The sequence below is a fragment of the Clarias gariepinus genome, chromosome 8, assembly GCF_024256425.1.
Source record: "Clarias gariepinus isolate MV-2021 ecotype Netherlands chromosome 8, CGAR_prim_01v2, whole genome shotgun sequence".
Taxonomy (NCBI): Eukaryota; Metazoa; Chordata; class Actinopteri; order Siluriformes; family Clariidae; genus Clarias; species Clarias gariepinus.
In genome coordinates, this window is record NC_071107.1 from 21960272 (window position 1) to 21977695 (window position 17424).

General features: G+C 39.5%; 1 protein-coding gene across 1 annotated transcript in view; it reads left to right on the plus strand.

Annotated features, from left to right (window-relative positions):
- Nucleotides 1-17424, plus strand: part of gfra4a (GDNF family receptor alpha 4a) — a 120665-nt gene that overhangs the window by 90611 nt on the left and 12630 nt on the right. The window contains exons 2-3 of the mRNA XM_053503072.1: nt 11997-12275; nt 12437-12517. Of these exons, the coding sequence (XP_053359047.1) occupies nt 11997-12275; nt 12437-12517 (360 nt within the window). The remainder of the gene's footprint in view (nt 1-11996; nt 12276-12436; nt 12518-17424) is intronic.

Sequence of the window (17424 nt, forward strand, 5' to 3'; positions counted from 1 at the left end):
TTTCAGTTCTTCTGTACAGTATTTGCCCCAGGTTAAACAAAATAAATAAATACATTTTTAAAAATGCAAATGTTGAATTGAAGGACATTATTTTGTGAGCAGCTCTATTTGGGGAAATATACTGTAGCGCTTTTTCCCTCGAGGTGGGTGTGACTATATGTGACTCAACACAGCCAATTAACATAATAGTTATCGGAAATACACACAGAGTATGTGGAAGACAGAGAAACAACTGTAATGCATCTATAAAGGTGTCCATATCCTTTTGGCCATATAATGTAACAGTTTCCCCATAGCCTGCCAGACACACTTTGCAGTGGTGCTGATGGGATTATGCTGCAGTTAGAGCCAAACTCTGTAAGTGCCTGTCAAATATGTTCAGGTTCCAAACATCTTGGATATTCATCCCATCTATCATCCAACTGCATAGGAGCTTGGCAGAACAAAGTTTTCCTGTATTTCTTCCCTAACATACACAAGAGGTTGGGAAACTTGACAGAGCTTCAACATTTCACACAATTTATAGCTTCACAGACTTGTTAAGACTATAAGATTAGTTTGCAAGATTTGGTTATAGGACTCTGCATCCGCAGCACAAACACTGTTACATGTCAACTCAAACAACTGGCCATGCATCTTGGCAACAATAGTAATAAATCAAAAACTAGAATCACCGTCACATAGAGTGAACATTTATACCCTCTATAGGGCCCTCCATATATTTGGCCAAAACACAGTATTGCTTATGTTCTACATACAATACAGAATATTTGTGTCTCAAAGAAGCTACTTCTGAAGTTGTAATATGGAAGTAACCATTCTTGCTAACCCTAAAATTTCAAGCCATTTTGAAGAGACCATTTTACAGTATATGTTCCAGTCGCAGTGTGCACCAGAGATGGGCATGCGCTTCAATCTGTGATTGCTCCTCGATCATTTCTTAGACTGACCAAGCAGGTAGCCTCCCCTTTTGCAAGTGTGCGAAAGGGCGGGCTGCTGGAAACTTGCACAGCTGCGAAGTAATCAGCGCTAATGGATCGCTGGCTTTTCCCCACGTTATAAAAACAAGGCAGGGAGTGTAGTTTCGGGTCTGGCCCTAGAGATCGTGCAGAGGACCCTAAAAAATGCAAAAGAGTGGCATGCGAGTGAAGTGACATGCCCCAGGGACTTCAAAGAACCTAAACTGAAAGCAGCCATTTGATCGCCATGTGAAGGACAGCCGCGGGAACATTGCCATCCCTGCCACCAGACCTGCATGTGCACACCTTCACATACTTCCCTTCCGTTTCTTTTCATCCTCCCTCCTTAAACTCATTTCCTTCCACTGTTTCTAAAATAAATTCCCTCATTGCCTTAAGACCTCGCCTTCATGTTTGCGGCCCATGCGTAAAATCCATTACAGTGCTCCAAAAATGGCAATTTTTCAGCGTCATACTGTCTCGCTTTAAACAATCATAATTTGAAAAGCTAATTATACAGATTTCTTTATGAGTACAGGTAGTCCCTGACTTATGAACATTCAAGTTAAACATTTCCGCTGATACTGTATGAACGGTCTGCAGTTAATTTTTTTGTAGATGCAAATTGTGGAAGTAGCTAATGTGTATTGTACAAAAATAGACATTGCAGTGCACCAGATACCAATATTTACAATTATATACAATATCTTCAGTATGTAAGTGAATGTATAAAGTCCGGTATACTGTATGTGTGCGAGTGGGGGTGGGCAAAAACATTTGTCGTTCTTACTGGTTTCAATGATTCAGTCCGGGAGCACAATAAAAGAGAATGGCCATCCTGTTAAGTTGTACTTATGGTAAATAATCCTTATTTCGGAAAATCCTTTAACAAAACAGGGTTCACAGTCCAAAAAAAGTGGTAAATTTGATTCAATTCCTTATGCTTTTTATTGTATAGTTGTGTCAAGGGCGTATAAGACTTTGTCGGTCCCCAACTTACAAACAAATCTGACTTACAGAGATGCTCCTGGAACAGAACTTGTTCGTAAATAGGGAACAACCTGTATTGAAAAACTTGGTGTAAGCTTCTAAAAGCATATGACCCGTAAAAAATGTTGCTTAAATTGATTTTCGGTAAAACTTCATAACCATGTCAAATTCATGTTACAATATCTTAACAATTTTGCATTTTAGAATAATACACTTGTCTTTTCATGTGAAACCTAAATTAAGTTTCACCTGAATGACAATTAAAATCATTGGAAGATTTGACTTTGAAAAAGGTAAGAACACTACATAAAAGGGCATGAAATTGTATTTAGCAAATGTGTTTCTTTTTATCCATATGATGTAACAGAGAACATGATCCATCAAACCAGGCCACCTTACTCTACTGCTTCCCCCAATGCTCACATCTTCACTGTAGCAGCTTTCTTTAGTGGACAGGGGTCAGTATGGGTCGGTATGAGTATGAGACCAGTCTGCAGCTACGCAGCACCATATGCAGCAAGCTGTGATACGCTGTGTGTTCTCACAACTTTCTAGCGTAGACAGTGTTAACTTTTTCATCAGTTCGTTCTACAGTAGCTTTTCCGTGTTCTACAGTCTGCACTCCTCACACACATACTGTAAGTAAGCCTTGGACACCCATGACCCTGACGTTGGTTCACCAGTCATACTTCTTTTGACCACTTTTGTCAGGTACTTAACACTGCATATCTTGTTTGAGTCATCAAAACACCTTCAAGAACTGATTTTCTCTTACTTCAAAAATGTATCCCACCCCTTAGCAGGTGCCACTGTAACAAATTAATCAACACTTTACTAGTGTATTTGTGTCAAACCTTTCTGAAAAAGATTCTGATTGAAAAAAAATGACATTAAGGTATTGTTGCTACAAATTTTTTATATCTCTTAGTTATACTTTTAAATCTGTGTGTGTGAGAGAGAGAGAGAGACAGCCTACATGGGTTTAACGGTTAATTAATTAATTTGCTAGTCAAAACACTTTAATGTAATATTTAGTGAAATCTTCCTTAACGCATATTATATCTGCTTAGAGAAGAATCTGCCGTCTTTGTAGTGTCATTCACAAGATCAAAAAAAAATTAAAAACTATTAAAAACATCATCTTGCCTGCAAATTCAGAAATATGTCTCACCCATAGTTGGAGATGCTGTATTGTTTGGGTTTTGAGATTAAAAGTGCAAGCTTCAGCAGACTTCGCCACAAATGCGGCCTTTAATTTGAACTTTACATTAATGTCACAGACGGCATGGCTAAGATGTTTTATTCGCTGTGTGAAAAGGTTTAACTTGCCACTTTCCTGTAGAAATGTAGAACACACACACACACGCGCGTACACATGCCCCCCCACACACATTTTCCATACTGTATATCCCAAAAATTTTATGTTTATTTTGCCTCAATAGTCCTGTTCAGTGAAGGATTAATTTCTTATGCTCATTCTCCCCATTTCTATTTTTTCCTTTACCTCACACCAGAGATTCCTGAACTGTGGGCTGCGATGCAGGTGATTACATCTAATGTCCTTTATTGTGTTCACGACTCTTCGGCCTTGTGCTCAGAAAATTTATTAGAGAATGAATTATCCAACACTTTGGCCTTGTTAAAACAAAATTATGGTGCCGAGATTTTTCATCTAATCATACCTATTGATTAAGGAATATCACACGAGAGGGAGTGCTGTTGTGATGATTATCCATCACAACAGCACAACCTGGAGTGTAATATTGCTTTTATACACAAGTTGCACACACACGCACACCATTTATTATAAACAGATTTGTTTATTTCAATTCAATACAATTTTATTTATAGGATTTAAAATTAGTTGTACATTTTTACCAGTACAAGGTAAACAAAAAGTTAGGAGAATAACCAGTGAAGGTGGTGGACAGTCCTGTAAATGTCAAAAGTTTCTCTTTTTATTTCTACTTATTTTATTTTAAGATTTTATCTACGTTAACTTCTGGGTTCTGGAGTTAAATTTCAAATACTGTTAAATGGAAACTAGTGCATTAGTGTGCACAATCCCTTGTTTCGCACACTACGTGGTGCACTTGATTAAGGGTTAAAGAGAGATTTGGGATATAACCTTGTTTTAGATGTTAGTTAGCTTGGTAGTTTAGCTTAAAACTAAAATGTAAATATAAACGACATAAAAGGGACTTTTTAGGAGCAACTTATTAAGGAGACAGTGTTGTTTATAATGACATCATGTTATCAGGTGTGTTTTCTTGCTGAAAGTGCTTTCATGAGGTTCTGAATGTGGGTTTAGGTAGGCACTAGTGCTCTTACCAGCCATTATCACCATTTGTGGAATGCCTCTTATCTGATCAGATTACTAAGTTAGAACTACTGTAACTGTATAATAAGTAATATATTTAAATGGGAATAATGTTTTGTAGCAAAGTGTAGAGTGGCCATGACCCTCAGGGATTCAAGACACAAGAAGGTCAGAAAAGCTGGATGGAAGTTGGAGGCCTCTGCAACTCTAGCCCTAGCAGAAGGGAACCTAGAGCTCAAAGACATCCTTGGGAGGCACCATGTACAGAAATGCAAGGCCTAGAAATGACAACGCTGTGGAGAGAAGAGTTATGGTCCAGGTAGAAATAAGGGACCTAGAGGTAAAGCGGAGGTAAGCTAAGGTTGTAGAGCTAGGAACCTAGGAGGCTTGGACAAGTTGTGATCTCCCCAAGATAATGGTGGCATGGGCAGACCTGTGGAGGCTTTTGCTATACCAGATTTCCTTTTTGCTTAGGCCGTCTATGACACCTTTCCAACCCAAGTTGTACCCGGTTGAGATGGGATGCAGGGGCTTCCCAGCCCACTGCTATCCAAAGATGGCAGTGTGAAGACTGGGGGAGGCAGCAGAGAGAGCCTATTGTTGGATTTCGAGCACAAGGGAAGAGTTGTGCTGGTAGTCAGGAAGGAGTGACTAATGACTAGCTACTACTGCTAACCCACCAACAGGAGAATGGTTTAAGGGTCAAAACACTTCAGGATCATTGTTGACCATCTGAAGACATAGCCTCCTGGCTATAGGTATGCAGCAGACACTGCATGATGAGAAAAGTGCAGTAAATTCTGTATTATTTAACTGTTTTTATACATGTTTACATTTTTATACATGTAATCCTACTAATCTTAGTGATTCTATATGTTATATGATATTTGGATGCTTTTGTCCTACCTAATGGGTCTGTTGTAGTTTAATTTAATTCAATCTCTTTAATTGGTGAAATCAACATATTTGTCTTTTTTTCAGTTATTCATTCCAGATGTTCGCTGTTCTGCTGAGACGTTGAATGCACAGCTGGTGCTTGTCATGACAAAAAAACATTTATTTTAACAAAAGCTTAATAATTTCCGTTGGTGTGTTTGCACAGCAGATACAGCAGCATCGCCGCTTCACAGCTTCATAGTTCTCGTTTTGATCTCCAGCTTGGGTCAAAGCTTTTACAGAGTTTTGCCTGTTCTCATCGTATACATGTACGTTTGCTCTTGGTTGTCTGGTGTCCTCCTGGTAACGAAACTGTCTACTGAATGACCCCTTATTTATAAAGAGAACAGTTGAGCATTGGACATTTTCACTGTGGGTTGTTTTCTAGACATATCTTGTTTCACGGCACGAGAATGCTATTGTCTTTTCATTACGTTTCTGTAAAAAAAGCTTTTGCATACACACTAGAATATACACACACCCACACGCACAAACAAATATTGTCATGACTGCTTGGAGAATGCTTGCAGTATTGGCCATCAGACACAAGTAATTGCTACATTCGTTGTGTGTCATATTCTGTAGCTCCTGTCTGTGCAAAAAGCAGAGAAGTGGGATGATGAGTAAACAGTTCTGGGACAACAATATAAGAAGCTGAGCTTGCGTGTCACTCTTTTAGCCTGCTAGCAGACGTTTCAGAGTTATGTGACAGCATCAACACTTGGTTTGGGGAGGGGGGGGGGGCATTCTGCCCTCACTACTCACACACTACTACTTGTGCACAAAAATACACACAGTGCAGGGATGTGACGTTAATGAGAAGAACATGTACCCCTTAAGGAGAGATGCCAGAACAAGGTCCGTCATTTTGGAATAATTTGCAAAACTGAAATGTGCTCAACATGTCTGTGGAGTGAGACTAATTTTGTCTAGATTCTGTTGCTGGAGTTATGAGCTTTCCAACTCCATGTTACACACTTTGCAGCCAAAGCACCTGCGCAGGATCTACCCATTAAGATCTATTCACTCAAAAACCAGACCTATGTACTGTCTGTAGGCCCCTAATTAACACCTCCGCCCTCTGCCCTATGCCCATACCGCCACTCACATCCATTCCAATCCAACTGCCAATAGTCATTAGGAGAAAGTGTTCCACTTTCCAAAAGCAGCCATTAACACCTCAATAACTGGGAATGCATTCTAACACCTACTGATTTATAAGGGTGTCATAATAAAATCATTAAAGGTTTTTTTTTTTTTTTTGGGTGACTTTCCAAATTGCCTGTATTACTTTGACCAGTATAAGAGCCGGCATGGGGATCGCAAAATCTTGTCATACTGCGTCTCCACAAGTCAAATCATAAGGCGTCATACAGTACCTGTATTTGCACCGCTTCGTTCTACAGAATTTTTTTTTTTCACACTTACACGCATTGCTTTCGATCACTCAGATTCCTTCTACTTTTATTAAGATCTTAAACACAGAGCAAAGACTGGAAGAAGGCCAATTCTAATTGGCTGGTTCTGGTTTTAAGGAAACATCCAATCAGAATTAACCTGTCATCCGGGTTTCCTTTTTCAACTGAGAGAGGTTGAGAAAGTGTGAGGATTTGAGCAAGCCAAAATGCAAGTGTATAAAATATAAATGTGTCAATAAAAAGTTTTTCCGCTCAAAAATAACAGGCGAATTTAAAGCCATTTTGGTAGAGCTTGTGAACGTGTACACATTCGCATATGAAACTATTTAATGTAACCTATATCCTCCTTCAGTTGTCTTTTCTTTTTGTATTTACAGATAAATTTAGGTCTCTTACTGTAGATCTGATGATGCATTGTTTACTTAATCTCACATTGTTATCCCTTAGCCAGACAACTGTTGGGTTGTGATGCATGATTGACACATTCAGCTTACATATTTACAGTAAGAGATTACCACTACTCTGTCATTTTTCCTTTTTTTTTCCATTGCACTTGGCAAAGTGCTACGCTAGGCAATTACCTAGTTCACCTACTGTATATGGACACACCCGTTTTAGGTGAAGGGGAGATATTTGTTGTTATTGAGGCAAGCAAAGCATTTGGTGCATTAATTCCACCGTCAGCACTCCACTCATGCTTAGAACCGGTCATGGCCAGTATACGGTATAATCATGTCAGAAGTCATGGGCTCATGCGGGTATGGCTCTAACACAGATAGAAAAGCAGAGCAAATATTTAAGTAACAACTATACAGTAGATAAAAGATTATAGGATTTTCCATTGCTTTTTCAATGGTCTATAAAAATCTTTCTCTGTACTGTAAAAAAAAAAAAAAACGGCAAGTCTGCACACTTCTTGATGGCAAATAATATTTTATTTATTTATTTATGCCAGAAAGCACTAATAGCCAGCAGCTACTCCCCTGTCATGCAGAATGACATTAGCCAGCGTTGCATGTCAGTAAGTTCGTGTATGTGGAGGAGGACAGTGATCACTGTCCTCTTAATGTGTTCAGCTGCACTGTAAATGTTGCATGAGTGGAAGTTTAAAATGATAGTGGGCAGACAGAGCCGATGATTAGATTTAGACAGCTAGTTATATTAATAGTGTGACTATGCTGTTGGGAACAGGAAAATTACTGTCCAATATTTTCATTATGGAAATGGGGGGGGGGATTAAATAAACATTTCTGATTATTTCATAAGCCAGCAAAGCGAAGAAGAATAATAGTAATAACCAAGTTTAACAACTTTCTTACCTTAACCCACTTGGACTTTTCCCTCATGAGATACAATACAAGAGTTCTAATATGTTGCTCAGGAATAAAAGTCCTTTGAGGTGAATGTGGGCAGATGAAAGAGCTGTTTTGGTTATTATACAGCCAACAAGTCATGTCCAAAACTCATTGGAAACAGAAATATTACTGATATTACCCTCCTGACCATGAGGTAAATGAAAGTAAAACGCAGATAATAATATTCTTTATTTCACACGGAGCCCGAAATGAAAGGTAATTTAAAAGGTATTTGTTTGGGGATTAAAAAGATTTGCATTTTTCTATTTCACCCAGTCCTTCAAAATTAACCTTCTCTCTTTTCTTTCTTATTTTCTTTTATTAAAGGTGTTTGTTTTTTTTTACTTTCAGCACAGATGCATGCTTATGCCCACAAAATGCAAAAGCTGAGAGACGTGTTTGTATAATAAGGGAACGTGTCAGTGTCAGGGCTTGTGAGAGAGAAACAGAAGCACACTGTGAAGAAGCCAGTCACATTGAGATAGCGTTTTAACACGGCAGGGGAGAGATCACATGCCCATGGACACACTCCCGTACACACACTAATCATCCACACATGCAGAGTGTGTATTCAGCTCTAGGATTGTATTCAGGACTAATTGAGGGGAAAAGCTCATAGACACGGGGTTTCACCTCCAGTCCTAGCCTGCAGAGTTTGAAACGTTCTGTACTGCCAACTCACCTGATCCAGCTGCCTAAACGCTTCATGAGTTGGATTCTAGTTGAGAACCCTTGGAGTACTTCATTATTTCATCAGCGTAGACGCACACCTTCACATCATCACCATCATCACTAATTGTTCTGCATAGTTCTCTCGCTCTTTCTCTCTCTCTCTCTCTCTCGCCCTCTCTCTATGTTAATTGCAGTCATGGACACGCATTAATTTCAGTGCGAAGATGCGAAAGGTATTAGAATCAATCTGGAGGACAAAAAATTGATTGCTTTCAGCAGGCTGCTTTGAAGCACTAGGAGTATAGCGCTGAGGCTGTTTCGAAGCTGTGTCGCACATCATCAAATCACTTCATAAACAAATGACCTGATTATAGAATAATCTGTGATACGGGTTGATCTTTCACACAAGATTAGCCACTTTGGGTCACGAGGGGCTTGCTGTTAAAGTGATACATTCGGTTTATGTGTTTATGTGTGTAATATGAAGTGCCAGAGCTGCTTCTCATCCTTTTCTTTTCTTCTCGTTTCGGTTGTTGTTCCCTCTTTGTCTCAGGTTAACCCGGTTTCTTAAACCTTCATCTTTTTTTCCACCCACAGCACTGTGACTCACTCAATGTCAGGTGATTCAGTGCTGCTGTGTGTATATGAGTGTGTGTGTTTAAAACTGCAAATCTGGAAAACCAGTTGTTTGCCATTCGGTACTGTAGCAACCAACCTACTATCACATTTGGCCACAGTTCATCTAAAACTCAGTCAAATCAGACAGGCTGAATAGTACATTATACTATTAGGTACACACAGAGGGGACTGTATAAACTAAACAGTACCACATCAGCTGTATTAAATATAATTGTGCAAGTACTGGCGGAACATCTGGCAAACCAACAACATGACAAGTGGTTGTCAAGAAGTCTTTTCTTAGCAGCAACACATTCATTTGGCTGACTGCAACAGTCCACGCTATACGGCAATTCTAATGTTCAGCTAATTATCTCCAGTCTTAACATAAAAAAGCTTATTCTTTTTGCCAGGAGTTTGGATGATCACAGGAGAACAAATCAAGCTAAACATTAAACACGGCCAGGTTCGTGTTATTCTTTCGTTCATGCGACATTGCATTCATCTGTTCTTTGTGTGTTGAGAAGATGTACATGTGCAAGGATTTATCGTGATGTTCGGTGGGAAAGTCACTGCACTATCAAGCATAATCTATTTTATTTCACCCAATATGAATTGCTTTATGAGCTGTGCGCAACACTTCGTTCTAGTTCAGTGTTGACTTAGACTAATCAGATAGTTAATCGGGACGCTAACTTTAAATCAGAGACAATTTATCAAAGTTGGGACACAATGTTACCTATAGTAAATACTGTTGACAGTGGCCAAGTAAGTGTCATGTGATAAAGATTCCTTCTTGCTTTGGAATCTAGCAAAAATAATTGCCAGGACTTTTCTGACTCCATAGGATTTCTGATTACTTAGGAGTATCTAATCCTTTACTGTATGTGTCTATGGTGTGTCATTTAAAAATCAAAGTCAGACTTTTTTTTACGATATGTCAAGCATCTCTTGTTTATGCCGCTTAGAGTGAGGATATTGATGCAGCAGGTTTGTTGTTTACAGGTTAATTGTGATTCATGTAATAACTCAAGGCACTCTGTGCATAATTTTAATTGCATCATTAAACAAATGGATATTGATTAGACACTTGGAACACATTTGTTCATTATATTACATATCCCAAATTCCCTCGGATTATAGTGCTTTAGCAATAATCTTACTGTGATCAGCCATTACATTCAAAACGTTAACATTCTAAGCACCTAGGCGTTGTGTTCTCCTCAGGGTCTGGCTCAGGGGGCAGGGCCTCGGGGCTGTACCCCAAAAGTGTCTGGCATTCAAAATGGTCGGTGCATCCCATGGGTGCTTGATTGGATTGGGATCTGGGGAGTTTGAAGGCCAGGTCAGTGGGCCTTGAGCTCTTTGCCATGGTGCACTGGGTGTGTTGGTGCCTTTCTATTGTGGTCAGCATTGACGTTTTTGCACTGATTTGGGCTGCATTTGCTTTTCTGTGGGATCAGACCAGATGGGCTGGTCTTTGTTCTCTGATCAGTGTATTTTCTTTCATGTTTCAGCTCCTTCTTCTTATGCTCTCTCATGGAAGTCATCCTGATTGTTTCCACCACGCGTATTGTGACATTAACACTGTAGCTATTTATGGAACTATTTGATGGATTTTAATGTACATTCAAGTACCTTAAAGTTGGTAAGTAATTAAATTGTATTAAGAGTTTTTGGGTCACACTGACTTTGGGTTGGGGGGGGCAGGGGGTGGCGAGTATTGAAAAAACAAATACGCCTTGAGTCGTCATTTAAAGATTGTCAGAGACTCAGCTGTACAGACATCTAGAGAAAGTTCATTCCACCATCTAGGTGCCAGAATAGAAAAGAGTCTGGATGAATGTCATCCTCGATCCCCGTGAGATGGTGGGACAAGATGAGCAGTGCTGGAGGATGGGAGTAACATGGCGCAGTGCGTTTTGTGTTTTATTGAAGAGTCTGAAAATTTGTGCACTCTCTCCAACCATTGTGTTTTGAAATGAAATCTACAATGTCAAGATGCTACAAAACAGTTATTAGTACTTTATAAATAAAAATGATGGATAAATGCTGATGATTAAGCTAGGATTGCATATAAGCCTATCAATTTTGATTGACATTTTACTGTTAATTTGTGGTAAGCTCGGTTTATCAACAGACATTAGGAACAGGGATTGAAAATACATGAGAAATTCATGGAGGAATGGAGTAGAAGGGTATTCGACATAATTTAAAATGTAAAAAAAAATGTATAACTATTTTTGGTCACTGCATTAAATTACTCAATGTCTCTAATATTATGTTTGCAATATAGCATTTTCAAATGACAAAGGATAATTGCACTAAATAGACAATACCATTTCTTTGTGTGTGTGTGTGTGTGTGTGTGTGTGTGTGTGTGTGTGTGTGTGTGTGTGTGTGTGGATTTCTGTCTCATGCCGTTCCAGTGGCTGCAGTAGTCTGGTGTTCTGAGCCACCAGGGTGACATGCCTGGTGATTTTGCAGGTCATGGAAAAATGGGACATTTTTAGCCTCCAGGTGTTACAGATCTTTAAAACACAAGGGCCTTAATTACCATGTGGTGTTAAATCGTACTGCAGCAGACTTTAAAGCATGAACATCTATGCATGCAAGAAAAACCTGCACATTTATCTCAGAACAAATCATGTCCACACAATAATCATTATATGAGCACGATATGGAGAGCCAGTGTGGTGTGATGTAATTGCCCATTTCCTGTGTGCAGGAGTTCCCTGGCTGGTGTTGGCAGGGCAGTGGGACTGCCTGACTGCAGGCGATTCATGCTCCAGTGATGAGGTGTGCAGTCCACGACTACGCACTCTGCGTCAGTGTGTGGCAGGTGGGGGGAGCGTGAAGCTGGGGCCAGGGGCCCGTAACCACTGCGAGAACGCTGTAACCGCTCTGCTAGCCAGTCCTTTACACCGCTGCCAGTGTAAACGTGGCATGAAGAAGGAGAAGAACTGTCTCAGCATCTACTGGAGCCTCAAGCAGTCTGTTATACATGGTAAACACACACAGGTCAAAACAAACAATGACAAAATCACTAATACACACAGAGTAAACCATGATATGCCCAAAGCTACTTTACTGGGTAATTAAGTTCCAGTGTGTGTGTGTGTGTGTGTTTGTGTGTGGGTGTGTGCGGGTGCGTGGGTGCATTTGTAGGACTGAACCTTGTAGAGAGTTTTCCATATGAGCCTGTGGAGCGAGGGTTTGATTATGTTCGACTTGCTTCCATCGCTGCAGGTATGTATTTTACACACACACACATACACACACACATGCACACACATAGTTAATCAGTGCAAACATTTTTACCAACTAATACAGATTTGCAACCCTCTGACAAGCATGTTGCATCATATCAGCCTGCAATTAAATCCGCCTGTTCATTGTATTATAGGTTAATTTGCTGTATAAATATTCATGTTTCCCTAATTGCTTCCATAACATATGGCTGCATGCTTATCACACATTTGGGTTACTATGTTTCCTATGTGAGAATTATGTTTGTGATAATTCAACCTCTGACCTGATTATATATAAAAAATAAAAGCACAGTATTCAGTCAGCGCTACGAAATATTAAGTAAAACTAATAGGAAAGATAGAGTATGTAGTGAAGGGGAAGCTATGGCGAAGGTAAATCTCTACCTGCTGATGAAATCCAAAAGGTGTACAGCATTCACGAAGATGAAAAGAGAAAATAGTGATGGGCTTTATGACGCGAAACTGAAACATCGGATATTGAAAAAGACACGATGAGCTGTATGTATGTTTGGCTCCAAATGTCTCTAATCTTCCTGTCTTTACAGAATAGCTACACTGACAAATGCTCAAAACACCGTTTAGAAACATGTTATTGCACGGCATGAAGGCTTAAATAAAAATGCCGGTTTGTCAGTCTTGGGTTGTAGGTGCTCAAGGCATGAGCTGAATTATATGGGCCTCGAGGGTAGGACATAATGAGATAGTTACTCATCAGCAACCACACACACACACACACACACACACACACACACACATATACACACACACATTTAAAACTTAGTAACGTCATATCCACTATGAAACACTTCAAATGTAGTGGGAATGATGGGGAAGAGAAACATTCATAGGACTGAGGGGCCGAGATTAATTGTCTGCCTGTAATGGCAGTGATTTAAATGCAGTCTATTCAATCATGCGTTTTAACGATTGCAGCTGTCAAACACTTAGCAAGCACACTCCAATTACTTAAAAATTACTAATACATACACACATCAGTTTATGTGGAATGAGATGCTAATATAGATAGATGACAACTGCAAATTGAGCTCTACCTTTAATACAGGGTTGTATTGTCGTCTATTTGGTGCCCCTGTCAGTACTTTGCTGATAAATTCTTTTACAGAAACTTAAAATTTTGCTGACAATCACTCATAGTCAATCATATAGGCAAAGCACAGGCCGGTATCACTCACTCTCACTCACTCATTGTCTATTCCACTTTATCCTGCATGCAGGGTCACGGGGGGCCTTGAGCCTATCCCAGGAGACTTAGGGCACAAGGCCGTGAACAATCACATGTTGCACACATATTGTACACATACACAAACATTTACACAGTATACAGGCAATTTGGGAACGCCAATTAACCTAATGGGGGACTGGGGGAGGAAACCGGAGTACCCAGAGAAAACCCACCAAGTACAGGAACACACAAGTGCTATAAAGAGTTGGGAATTGAACCCAGACTCTGAAGGTGCAAGACCGGCATCAGTAAACGATATATCCATAAATAAGGTAAAATTTTGAAATTAAGAAATGCAGGAACATGAGAAAATGAGGCTTTGATTTGAAGATACTTGACATTTGCACAATAAGACTTTGCAGTGAGAACAGGAAGCAGCCTGTTCTACACAGACAAGCTAATGAAGTGTAAACAGTAAACAGACCAACGACAGGGATAAAGCCAAGACTAGATCAAAAACAAAAGGCTCTGCAAAATATGCAAAAGCACATGGATGACAGAACATGCACAAGAGAACAGCACTGCACGTTTGTAAAATAGCCATTTTAGAGCCCATTATACCTGTGAAACAAGTACCTATTTTGCAACACAACACACTTAGTTAAGGTGATAGAAATATTTACTATTGGGGTAACTGGGTCATTCGGCCAGCGTACGCCATGTGCTCATGATACCGAGTACATGAAATTATGAAGTACACTGAAATCAACAAACCGAACAGTGAAAGATGGAAGAGGTTTAAAGAAAAGCTTGGTCTTCCCGTAAAAAGAGTAAAATATTTTTTCCCCTGACAACATCGATCAACAGTTATTTCCCTCACTTTAAAGTCAGTCTGACCTGTACACAAGCTGTTTTGCCAGGCGTATTATTCAATGAGAGAAATTCCACACGATAACACACATTCTTCTTTGCACTGTACAGTTACAACCTTCATTTGTTTGTGTGTGTGTCAATTAAGGCTGGAACACGGAATATTAGGTTGTGTCACAGCAGTAGATTATGTGATGCTATGATACAGACAGTGAGCTCCACAGACAGTACGAGTGCCTGTAGCAGGGTAATGAGTGCTGGTGTGAGGAAGCTCAGCAGTATATTGATCAGTGGCTTACTCAGGAAGAAATCCAGTAATGATGGATGAAAATGAAATGCTGCCAAACCACTCTCTGATTACAGTCCTCTCTGCATACAATGCGACAGGGCTTCCTCTGTGACTGAACGAGAGAGAATGATAGAAAATGACTTGTGATTGTCATGGACGGATGAAGAGAGGCTCAGGCTCGTCTTTAATGTCAATATTAAAGCGAAAGAACAAACACAAAACAGCACTGAACTCAGAATTAGGTTTAGCATTAGCATAACATAGCATGGCATAGAAACATGGCTACGCAGTTGTAAAAAAGCAACACAACAACATCTCTGAATTTTGAACTTAAATAAACCCACCATGTAAGAAATGAACAAAATACACCTATGTGGTCAACACTGTGTGACTGCGCATAAAGGTGCGGCTGTCCTCATGACGTCCACTTCCTCCCTTCTGGTGCGTGGACGTCATGTGTCTGGTAAAGAGAAGAAGATGATGAGGAAAACGAGAAGGATTCGAAAGGGCTTTCCAATTCGAAATAATGAATCCTATACAGAGCACTTTATAAAGGAAATGCCCATAGCAGTCATTTAGAGGGTTGTTCAAACTGAAGTGATGAAAAGCATTAAATTTAAAGGGTTGTTAAGTTTAAAATGAGAGAAAGAGATAAAAAGGATTGCATGAAATATTCGCCATGCTCTGAAATGCTAAGGGGTCTGCTTCAATACTTGGTAACCGGGAGAGAGACAGTCACACCCAACACATATACACACAGCATGCATGACAGTGTTTAAATGTTCTGTCTTCTTTATTAACAGCATAGACAGAGCATTTAAGTTTTGAGCCAAAGACCATGTGTCACATACATCTGTTACATTAAAGAGCAAAGGTAATTAACAGCTTCTGGTTAAGTTCCAGGAAGGATGTTGCAGAGACTAACCATAAGAAGTATTACAGTATAAGGCATGAGGAGCGCTCACGGCAACAATGATGGAGGTGTTTTATAGACATTTGACAGAGAACAGAGTGAGAGGTGCAGTAAGAGACAGAGGCATGGGAAGGTTCACACAATGTCAGAAAACCCAAGCAATGGGATTCAAAATGGTCCTTTTAAAGCAACCTAGGAACACTTTAACTCCAAGATGAAGAAAATAGCCACAGGAACAGATTGGCTTATAAGAAGGTAGAGTAGATGATTTAAAAAGTTTTAAAACTACACATTTTCACACACAAAGAAATATTAACATCCAACCTGACAATCCTAATTTGGCCTTGACTTCATTAAGACCCTTTTGTCGCTAAACAAAAAAATTTGGACTTACCACAGTACACGTAATGCAAGTGTCCTCGCTGTACACAGTGTTCATTACTGTACGTTCATGCAGATTCTCAAACATATCGCGGAACAAAGGATGCTGCAGATTCCTGCGAAAAGAGACGATTTGCTCGCGGAATGTTGACACGGTACTCTACCAGAAAGGCGAAATGTCATAACAATAGACAAGATAACTGTGTACTTGTGCCGTGTTATAACATCTCTCTCTCTGAACTGTTCTGCTACCTTTTTCAATCTTGGACCCTATTTATGAAAATAATACTCAACTATGAACACTTTTTCCGCTGTTGAGGAATCCATTTTCAACAACTGCACAACACAACTTCCTTTTAACTGCTGGGAACACGTGCGACTGGAGCTATGCCACCTGGACAAACGCACATGTGCATTCGAGGTGCAAAGTTTCAGTACTGTACATTTTGGCGCATGCCCTATAAAACCATGAAACTCAAAATGATTGGTTTAGTTCCACTCATAATAGGCAAGAAAATGAGTCTGAGATAGAATGAGCACAGGATTATCCAAACTTGACAAACTTGACAGCCAAAGACATTTTTTTTTCTCTTCTCATTTTTAAATGACTTGTTTTAGTGATTTTACTTTAGTGCCCACCATAGATCTGGTCTTCTGCTGTAGTAGCCCATGCAAGTCAAGGTTTGATGTTTTCTTTCTCACCATGCGTGTAGTGATTATTTGAATTACTGCATATTTCCTGTTGGCTTGAACCAATCTGCCCATTTTCCTTCAACCTCTCTTGTCAAGACAGAACTGTTACTCACTTGATGTCTTGATGATTTTTGTTTCACACCATTCTGTGTAAATGAAATTGTTGTGCATAAAATTCCCAGGAGATCAGCAGTGATAGAAATATTCCAACTAGCCCATCTGGCAGCAGGAATCATGCCACAGTTACATCAATGAGATCACATTTTTCCCCCATTCAGATGGTTGATTTAAACAATACCTGAATCTGATTGCCCGTATCTGCTTGATTTTATACACTGCATTGCTGCCACACTACTGTATATGTCAAAATATATCTTCATTTGTTCCCCCAAATAACCCAAAATACATAAACAAAATAAAGCAACTAAACATTTGCAAATAAAAATTTTGTTCTGTCTCTTTCATTTATACTATGTTTGGGTAATCATGGAAGGACTAATTATAAAAATTACTATTGACAAGTTCAAGTCAAGTCAGAACTCATAAAGACTTAAA